The sequence below is a fragment of the Pundamilia nyererei genome, unplaced genomic scaffold, assembly GCF_000239375.1.
Source record: "Pundamilia nyererei isolate P.nyererei 1_Seehausen unplaced genomic scaffold, PunNye1.0 scaffold00197, whole genome shotgun sequence".
Taxonomy (NCBI): domain Eukaryota; kingdom Metazoa; phylum Chordata; class Actinopteri; order Cichliformes; family Cichlidae; genus Pundamilia; species Pundamilia nyererei.
In genome coordinates this window covers 603,818-614,910 of record NW_005187598.1, presented here as the reverse complement: position 1 = coordinate 614,910, position 11,093 = coordinate 603,818, and the positions used below count along the sequence as shown (strand labels likewise).

The 11,093-nt window shown below is 40.3% G+C and overlaps 1 protein-coding gene across 1 annotated transcript; it reads left to right on the top strand.

Annotated features, from left to right (window-relative positions):
* Positions 1-7,750: 7,750 nt before the first annotated feature.
* On the top strand, positions 7,751-8,689 carry LOC102199505 (mu-type opioid receptor-like). The gene has a single exon (XM_005747458.1). It carries the CDS (start codon positions 7,751-7,753, stop codon positions 8,687-8,689), a length of 939 nt encoding a protein of 312 aa, XP_005747515.1.
* Positions 8,690-11,093: the final 2,404 nt, after the last annotated feature.

Sequence of the window (11,093 nt, the reverse complement as noted above, 5' to 3'; positions counted from 1 at the left end):
GCATTTTGACTTTTGCATCCATGATGCCAGGTCTCTCTTGGAAATGAGATTGACCTTTTCTCCTTTAAATAAATAAATTATTAATAATAATTTTCTTTAAAACAAGCATCAGTGCTTCATTTGGCCGTAACTAGAAACTAGCCAGTGTCTTCATCAATCAAGTTTACACATCACAAAAACAGTCTTTCTAACTTTACTTACAGCTTCATCCACCATTGCTGCTTTGTGAATTTTGGACCAAATGCATTCTGGGATACTTGGCTGCACCTAGGATACACAAACCACCAGTGATGCTTGATAGAATGGGCAGAGTGAGATCAAATCTGGGCATGTTGAGTGCATTTCTATTGGTCTGCTAGTAACACTGGACTGAAACGCAGACAATGGAGCCGAAGGTGGATGTTGAACAGAAAGCGAGGCTTTATTTTAGCAGAACAGAACAACAAACAAAAGCATAGAACAACTAACACGGAGCTAACAAAATCTATCCTGAGAGAACTAAACAGTACATGAGACTAAAAACCTGAAACATGAGGGAAATACACAGATGAACCAACAAGAGACAAAGGAAAACACAGCCTCTGTATATACACAGAAGGTAACGAGGAAATACGTCACAGAAGGGGGATACAGCTGAACCTAATCTGACACGACGAGACAGGGAGGACGCAAAACTGATTGCATTCACACAGGACATAAGACCGTCAAAGTAAAACAGGAAATACAAGACAGTGTCACGGCCTGGAGGATCAGCAGGGCGCTGATCTGCAGTTTCTGCCTTTCTCTCTCTCGTTCTCGCCCTCTCATTGCGGGTTCACGCCCTCGGCACACGCCCCTCACAGGAAGAAACACCTGAGCCTCATTAGTGTGGCCAGCATTTAGGCCAGGGAGCGACTGCTGTTCTTCGGTGGATCTTTGTGTGTGACTCGCGTTAGTGAAGGCAACCCTCAGCAAGTTTTCCCTCGTACGGACTTCCTGTGTTTCCTGTGTGGTGAACGTCAGAGAGAGAGAGACTGGTTGAGTGCGTGTATTGTTTGAAGAGGATTGAGTGCTTTTCCCCTGGGTTTCCCTGGAGCCCTGTCCCCTCACCTTTTGTATATACACCCAGTGAACTTTGTGTGCATCTGACCCCGGAGTCCTGCGTGTGAGTCCTCCATGTCAACCGTAACAGTAAAGATCCAGCCAAACCACGGACTCAGCGGAGTCAGCCCCCGCCCAGCAGTAGTGTCTCCCGGACATATTCATATTCATCTGTGTTGTGAGGATAAACCCCTGGTCAAAGATTTCTTAAATGTAATTGATTCCTCAAACTTCACACAATTTGTGTCCGGGCCAACACGTAAGGGCCACACCCTAGACCTTTTCTTGGGTTACAGACGAATGTATGGGTGAGAGAAAAATGTGTTTTACCTATTTTAGACCAGCAATTTTATTTGATATTTTAATCCCTAAATCTCCAGCTTCTGAGAGGGGAAGATCATCTCGTCATATTAGCCCCGAAGCATTGCTTGGAGTTAAATTACATCTACCTGATGTGTTGGACCCCATTTTTACCCAGGAGTTATGTGTGGACACCTTGACTGCGAACCTTTAATAATACACTTCTTGAACTGTTGGACACTGTTGCTCCTGTAAAGAAGTTAAAATGTCAATAAAGGAACCCTATGCCCTGGCTAAATGAGGGGCTCTTGAATTGGAGAAGAATTGGAGAAAAGCAGAGCGTCGCTGGCGATCTTCCAGACTAGAAGTATCTCTCCAGGCTTGCAAGGACTCATTGTCTTTTTTTCAATCAGCGATGTCTGCAGCAAAAGCAAATTATTTCTCAAATCTCATTGTAAGGGGCTACTAGCCCCGCACACAGGTTGCCCTGAACAACCAAAGGGTGGTGGGATCTGAGTCCGTGACACCCCCCCAGTAAAGTTGACCCTGATAATTACTTCTGTAAGAATGGTTTTAGCTGTCTGGCGGCGGCTACAGGCACAGAAGAGGGGCTCCAGGATTCAATCTTGAGAAACGATGCCTGCCTGGAGTATACTATACTATCAGACATAAACACAGCCTAGCCTACCTTTCCTCCGATTTTCTGTACCCCAACCAGATAGCTTGGGTGCCCCTACTCCAAGGCAACTTGGGTTAGACAAAAACATGAAACGGTCTCTTCTAAGCAATGTTAAATTTTAATTTGCTCAGATGGCCCTTTGAACTTGTACCATCCATCAGTTATGATGGGCCCTGGCAAGAAACAAAAATGCAAAAGAAATAAAAAGAAATCAGGTTCAACGAATGAAACAGGCAATTGTGATCCCACTGTTGTAAAACCCTGGGTTTACACTAGCCACAGACGGGGATCCAAAAAAAAAAAAAAATCACGAAACAAATAATATAATGAAACAAAGAAATTCTCTTCTCCAGAATGATTAACACTGCATCACAAACATGACACAATTTACAATGTTCACAGGGTAATAGTCCCAGTTCCTACGAGTCAGTCCCAACAAAATGTCGTTTGAACATGCAACCATGTACAGTCTTTTTTGAGGTGTAACTGTAGTGAACAGGAGCTGACTGCAGGGTCCCAGTCCGTTAAGCTGACCAAAGCTACAGCAGCCGGAGTGAGCAGTCCAGTCTCAGGTTCACGAAAGCAAGGAAAATAGAAACCATACCTTTGTCTCTCGGCGACAGTGCGTGGGAAAAGCACTGGGCTACGAAAGGCGACACTTTCACATACAGCGTAACCAGGAGGATGAACAACAAGGACGTCGTCTGGATGACAGGGTAACCTATTCCTCGGGGACCCACTTTGTCCTCGATGTCGGGTCCGTAGAATACATCCAACCTCAGGCTAGCAACGGGCAACATTAAGTGTCGTGACTAAACAATATTTCAAATTAATACAGGCAATCCATCATAAAGCAATCATAGATCTAGCCATTACAAATAAAAATCCACCAAGAGGGATGGCAAAACAAGTGATTAAACTCACGAGCTTCATTAAACCAGCCTCAACGACTCAAGGAGGTTCAAAGGGCAGTAGAGAGGAATACAGAACAGTGGTTAGAGAACAACCTGCTGGCGCTGCAAGAACATTACATCAGCGTGATTACAAACTACGCTAACCTTTCTTTTAATGAAAATGCTCTCCGAATAGCAATTGCTTGGGCAGGAAAAAGATATAAGGCTAGATTCTCTCAATCTACTGTGGAAACCATACAGAACTTCTTTTCAGGGGAGGGAGAATCACCTGATAGGTCAGTTTATGTAGAATCATCCCCCGAGATATCACTGGAGGGAACATCGACATCAGATTTTGACATAGACAGTGAAGGAGATTTTCCACCATTGCAAAGATCAGAACAAGAACATCACCCGTCCCTCTACCCCAAAGTGATAGTTGGGAAGCACACCAGATCAACGGCTGCGACCTTAAATGACAGAGGGAGGAATAGCCAGGGCCCAGAGAGGGTCCATCCACCCCCACGGGACTCTCAATCCACTCCGTTTGGAGAGGAATTAACAATAGACCCTCATATGAATAGACCACTAGAGGGGACCTGTAATTGGACCCTCTCCCCTATAACACCAATACCCACAATTGTGGAAAATAACTTGGCTGCACCCACTCAGGTTCATTTGGGGACACGTAAAGCTAATGTAAGTCAAAAGGGGTCTGCCTCTCCACCCCTCACCCTACAGCCTTCACAACAAGGAGGTGCGGGCGAGGGAGACCGACAACATAGGGAGAAAGAAAACAGACCCCCCTTTCGAACATCTGAAGGTGACTTCACAGAAGGTAATGTTAATCGGATCGAAACAGTCGGCAAATTTAACAAAAGTAAGGGCAGTTTAAGAACAAATAAACATTATTCTAGACCCACAAAATTGACCAGTGTATCTCTTCACCAGCCTACACAGGCAAGGAGCAATGTGGCGGTCTCTCAGAATGACCCAGGCTTACAAATTCATGGCTTTGAACAGGAGAGTAACACTCATCTTCTCTCTTATTCTACTGCTACGGCAGCAAAATACAGGTTGCAAGCCGAAGGGAGTGCCGCTGTAATGGACACAAGAACAGGGGAGCGAGACACCGCTAAAAGAGTAACGGGAAATAACAGCATGATGATGCAGGGCCCGGTCAAGGGCAATAATGCCGACTGAGACGACCTCATCTGACCCTAAAATTACTTTTGGTGCGGGCTCCCTAAATGTGTCAGCGGCAACCTCACATCAAAAACGAAATAACTCAAAACAAAGGACAGAGAGAGAGAGAACGGCAAATATGTACATTTTCCCAATACCCATAAGGCCCGTAAGAGGAGAAAGATTATGGACTGGCAATTCAGTCCATAATCTTTCTCCCAAACCAATTTTGGTTTCAATAACAGAGACCAGGACCCACATAAAACGTCCATAAACAGCTTAGAATGCTCTACAGGAAGGCTCAGTCTGTCTTCCCCAATGCAACCATTTACTTCCCATTGATTAATTTTTCACACTTCTTACCTCGGGAACAGAAACAGAATTTAGACATTGTGAATGAGTTTGCGCTAAAGCGTTTGCCTGTGATAAGCCGTATAGCCGAGGACCAATTCCATACGGTCACAGATAACATCCACTGGACTCAGGAAACGGCGGGGCGAATATTCAAGCACTGGTGCAGTGAGTTGCAATTGGATTTTTAACTCATACTGAACCTAATATAGGGGATCTCCCTTCAGATTCTACTCGGGATCACTGTAACGAGAAGCAGGCCTCCATCTTCTGTTTACAGTCTTTCACTGATCCACTTAATAGAATTCAATTGGATTTTCATTTGCCCACAGATGGGTTGCATGATTTGAAATCCTCTAGACACACTTGGTGTGCTGAGGAGAGTAATATATTAAATTGATCAACTCTATTCCAACCCACTATGAGACAAATAGAATTATTAGAGAAAGGGCTTTCTTATATTCCAGCCCCAAGTACGCTAGACAGGGAGGATTTATGGAGGGATATTTCCTTATAGGAGGATTAAACTCTTGGATTACTTTGGGGAGGATAAAAAGGATGGGGACTATAGGGCTCGTCTTGCGCTACCATCTAATTGGGAACCTACTTGGGGCCAGTTGGATGAGAGAGTGAGGAAGCTAATTGAAGCCGAGTCGCGTGACTCTGCAGGATTCTGACCGTGGACAAGGTGTACAGACGGTGCTGAAAGAGAGGAGATGGAACTGATTAGGGAACTTCAACAAAATAAAAACATTATCTTTACACCAGCGGATAAGGGCTCAAAGATTGTGATTTTGGACAAACATCAATATATTTTGGAAGCTAATAGACAGTTAGCTAATGCCAAATATTACAGATCTATTGAGAATAGCATTCAACAAAATACACAAATTCAGGTCTGCAGTATTGTGAGTAAATTATATAGTAAAAAATATATTACTGCAAAACAAAGAGACTTCTTATATGGCCCGGATGAACCCCGAAATAGGCAGTTTTACCTCCCTTCTACCTCCTGAAGATCCACAGATGTGGACAGTACCAAATGTGATCCCGCCGGGAAGGCCCATTGTATCGGACTGCAGCAGCGCAACTTATAATATCTCCCTCTATATAGATTGATTTTTGGGACCTCTCTTTTGTAAACATCTTAGCTATCTGAAAGACACATATCACTTTTTGGAACTTATTAAACCAATACGATTACCGATAAATACGCAATTGTTCACAATTGATATTGAAAGTCTCTACACGAATATCAATACAGAATTAGGCCGAAGAACAATAAAAAAACATTTTGGAACAGCATCCGGACCCTAAGAGACCGGATGAAGAACTTTTGCAGTTGTTGGAAATCTGTTTAAGATGCAATGACTTTGAATTTTCAGGGAGACAGTACTTACAGGTTCAGGGTACAGCTATGGGGCACAGATATGCCCCTTCCTATGGTCCCATGGTGAGAAAAAATTCACAGAATTTATTGACATCCTCAACAATCACCACCCCTCTATCAAAGTCAAATATGAAATGCATCCGGTACAGGTGAACTTCCTGGACACGACAGTGTTCTTGGAACAATTGGATCAAAATCTGATAAAAAATTTCTACTAAGGTTTACTTTAAACCTACAGACTGTCATGCTCTTCTACACAAGAGTAGCTATCATCCTAAACACACCTTCAAGGGCATCATAAAATCGCAAATCATCAGATTCTATAGAATATCCTCAAAGGAGTCAGATCTTCAGGACTCAATTAGTGTATTATTCCAGAGCCTCAGAAAGAGGCTTACTCTAGTAGGTTTCTGAGAGCAATTAAAAGTAGCACACTTGCAGGACTCAATCCTAACATAATGAATATAGGTGAAGTCTCAAATGATTCAGGGGGAAATCGGACTCAAAAATCAGGTACAACTGGGAGAACCGAACAGACTTATGCCACTGGTAACCACTTACTCGCGCTCCTACCTACCATTGCATCATCAACTCAAAACAAACTTTAAGAAACACACCTCCGGTTTGACACAATTCCAAAACTGTAGAGTAATCTCAGCCCATAGGAGAAATAAGAATCTAAGAGACATTCTTGTCAGGGCCAAATTACCAGAACAGATGAGGCGAATAAGATCAGCGAAACCCGACCATTGGGCCTTTAAGCTGAGACTGTTTTGTGTACAATTGTCATGGAAAAATAGGGGCACCCATTCTGCAGAGAATGACCCTAAATATGAGGAATATCATTTATTGCATCTGGTGCGAAAAATGCCGTCTACTCTATGTGGGCGAAACAGGTCAAACTTTGTTAGAGAGGTTAAAATAACATATCTATAGCATTGAGAGGAACAGACTGGGCACCCCGTTTTAGTATTGCATTTTCAAACACACACATTACAACATCTGAGCATAACGGGACTTCAAACCTGTGCGACGTGGACGGAGGGCCAGAGGAAGAGATATGAAAGGATATGGATCTCCAGACTGCGGACTCAACAGCCACAGGGCCTGAACGCAGTCTGAAGTGCTCCTTTTAAATTGTATTGACAATTATTGCTGTCTTTATGCAACTCTTGCCATGACAATAAAAGCTGGAGAGGTACCTTCTGGGGTTAAAAAAAACAAAACAAAACAAAAATATATATATATTTCTGCTGAAAAATGGCATGACGCTTTATGACAGTGTTGTCTGAGATGAAAGGAGAGTAATCACTTTGGTGTGTTGAATGTGTACAAATTAAAATACAGACAGGCACAGCTAACACCTTATAATTTGGACAAAAGTGAGGTCATAGTATTGGGCCTAAACTCAGAAACAATAGCCACATATTTAAACAGAGACTTACTCTGGAAGGAAATATTTTAGGTACCAGACGAAAAAAATAACAGAAGCCACAATTCCAGAGTTGAACATGAACTTTCCCCATCATTTACAGTATTGAATCCAACAGGGATTAGCAGTAACAGATGTGTGCTGTGGTAATGACATTGTGGGAATATTTACTTCGGAGTCACATGCACAAATAACCCTATCTAAAGACAGAGCTCAGCATAAAGCAGTTTTGTGGTAGAATGGTTTGGCAACTACCTTTATGTCTCTCAGTCTGTTTGATTTATAATGACAATACAGCAGATGTGCATATGTGTGCTTTTTAGAGTGAATTTTACTATTTGCAGATGTTATGAATGTTTCTAAATGGGGCACTTTAGACAAAGATAAATTATTCCTGGATGGCTCTGTCTTCAGAGGCAGAAAAAAGTGTTTTTAAACTTATGGTTGACAACAGCTCATTCATTGGTGTTGAATCCTCAATGCGACAACTCAATGACCAAGTCATCATTGTTCAGGTTTTGGTAGGAGTTTTCCTTTGCATCAACACTTTGTTGATCATAACCTTTTTTATGAAGGATGCCTTTTACAGAACTATGCGCTACATCTTATTTGCTGTCACATTACTGTCTGATTGTCTCATTTTAATTCTGACAGATTTGTTGCTGATCTTGAGCTATTTTCGTTTATCTATACAGGTGTCATTGTGCCTTATTATGTTTGCAGTGTCATCCGTGTGTAACTTTGTCACACCATTTACTTTGACAGCAATGACCCTGGAACGCTATGTGGCCATTTGTATGCCCCTGCGTCATGGAGAGCTTTGCTCCACACGCAGCGCTCTGCATTGCATCCTCATCATTCACGGCCTCAGCTCTGTGCCCTGTATTTTGATTCTGTCTGTCTTCTTTGCATCTGTATCCTTAAGCTTCTTCACACAGTACCGGGTTTGCTCTGTGGAGATGTTCATTTTACGTAGTTGGCAGGGTCATCTCAGGTCAGCTATAAGTCAGTTTTACTTCTTGATTATGTGGATTATCATTGTTTTCTGTTATATTCAAATAATGAAAGTGGCCAAAGCCGCATCAGGAGAGAACAAAAAGTCAACACATAAAGGGCTCAGAACAGTGGCTCTTCATGCTTTCCAGCTGTTGTTGTGTCTCATCCAGCTGTGGTGCCCATTCATTGAAGCTGCTGTCCTTCAGATTGATTTCATGTTGTATGTTAATGTACGGTACTTCAACTATATAATGTTTAGTCTTACTCCTAGATGTCTGAGTCCTCTCATTTATGGCCTCAGAGATGACACATTTTTCCTTGCACTAAGATATCATGTCCTCTGTCACTTACACAGGAAAAAATCTGTTGGGGTTTCTAACTAACAACACATGATTCTACTAAAGAACAAGATAGGAACTTTAATGTAATGATAAGGAACTAAGCAAGCAGTATATGCTCTATCAATTTTGTCTCCCAGCACTTGGAACTTATTATCATGACACTCAGTAATTCTTCTATGCAGAATACATTGTTTAACTATTAACGTGTAACTAGTCCACTGTGGTGAGAAAACCAGTTGATTAATTGAAGCTTTAGTAACATCAAGGCCTCTGGTACCTTAATTTTGTAACTTTTAAAATGTTGCCCAGGATCATTTAATGATGATTTCAACATTAATATTTCAGCATTTAGAACACATTCAGACTGTTTGTAGCCTGCATTTAAAAAGCACTTTGGACTACATTTCATCCTGTTTAGAATTATTTTGGCCGCATCTTCACTCCAACAAGATTCTAACTGTGACATCTGTCTGACAACATGATGATGATGAATGACTGATCACGTTGTGTTTTAGCTTATAACTAGATTAACACATGGCAAATGCTTCATTGCAGCGGAGCTGGCTGACAACCTGACTTACTATCGACAGAGTCATAGAGTTAGAAGGATGTAGTTGATAAATTTTATTTAGAGATCATAATTATGATTTTCCAATAGTCACTGTCTGTATCCTTACACTGATGACTTTTTTATTGTTAAAATGCAAATGTTAAATAGAATAACCGCTTAACATCTATCTGGGACTTCAGTGTTTCTACAAACATAAACTTCTGCAAATTAATGTGTTCCAACATTTGCTTTAATAATGAATACAAATATAAAGAAAGGTGAGTGTCCATCAGCTGGTTCAGGAGGGTTGAGCCTTCTTTTGTTAAAGAAAACATTTCTAGCAAGTAGGCTAGGTTACCATGGCAACATGTCTTATCTATCAGTCATGGAATTAATAAGCAACATTTTCTTAATTTTTCCTTCAGTGTACCAGTTCTAATCAGCTGTTTTGCCTTAAGCTATGTGTTTTTTTGTTGATGAAAGTTAATCCCACGTGTGTGAAATTTAGTCTGTTGTCATGTTTTTATTCTGACAGCAGCAGTTAACAACAACAACAACAACAACATTTCACAAGGGGTTATAGCACAGTTTGTTTTTCTCTAAAGGGATTTAGACTCAAAACAGAAATGTGTTGATAATTAGCTGATCATGTGATGATTAAGTGGTTCATCAATTATTTATACAATTCCCCTGTGTTGGGTTCTAGAAGTTATACTATTGAACTATTGCTTCATTTTTATATTTTCTTAAGATGTCAACATAGTTTTAAAAACTATTATTGGCATGCACGTTATAGTTTATTAATTTGAGACTCTTAGAAGATTGTACCAATAAAATTAAGTTCACTGTAGTTGTGCAACCAGAATGAAACAAATAATTTCTTTACATTCTTATCAATCTTGCAGTAAGTTATGTTTTTAGTGGCATTTGCATGTGTGCGTGTCATTCTGCCTGTAATTATGATAGCTTGAAAACTTTTGAGTTAACCTTGATTTAACTTTGAAGCGTGTAGAGTGGGATCATGTTAACAATTCAATAAAATTTGGATTACATCCAACAAGGTCTTCAATGTCAACTTAATGATATCTTGGTCAACATTTGAAAAAAAATAAAAAAAAAACCTTATAACTTAGAAACTATGATTGTTACAAGTGTTGTATGTATTGTCAACATAAAGAAAGTACTGTATAAAGATTTAAAATCTGATGGTCAAATGATAATAATGCTATATAGAGCTATTTAAAACAATGTTTCTTACTGCCATTGTTTGTATTTACAACATAAAAGGACATAGGAATTATAGCTGGGGGATACCAAATATCTCACTATTTTGAACCTTTGAGGTCTTCTTCGTGGTTAAATAAGGTCAAACTTTCACGTGGTCACACTTTTATAAAATGTCTTTTGTCTTTAAAACTATGTTCAAGTTCTGCTACCTTTATTTAAAGGTAGCAGAACATTTAGAAAATGATACTGGTATACAAGGATTTTTTTCTGTATTTCCTAAAACTGGGAACCCTGTATTTCCTTTATGGTTTATGAGCTGAGTGCACTATTACTATGTATTCTAGATATTTTACTCAAGTCCCTCATTTGGATTTTTCAATTCATCTTGTGGTCTTTTTTCATGTCGAGCCATGAGACACACTGAGAATGAGATACATCAACTAATAAATGTACTAGTGAATGGTTATTCTAAATGATTACATTTTCAGTAAACAGAAATGAGTAATTGATTGGATTTATTGTGCATTTAATTTTTTAAAAAGATTTTTGCATTTTCATATGTCTTTGTAATCTGTGATGATGTCAGGAATGATAATACAGGACCCCAAAACCAGCAGGTAAAAATGAAGTCCAGGGTTAGGCTAACCATAACCCTAAGCATTCATTCAT

Bases quoted from the DNA above. Each gene is read 5' to 3' on its own strand.
- LOC102199505 (XM_005747458.1), top strand. From the start codon at position 7,751: ATGGTTGACAACAGCTCATTCATTGGTGTTGAATCCTCAATGCGACAA.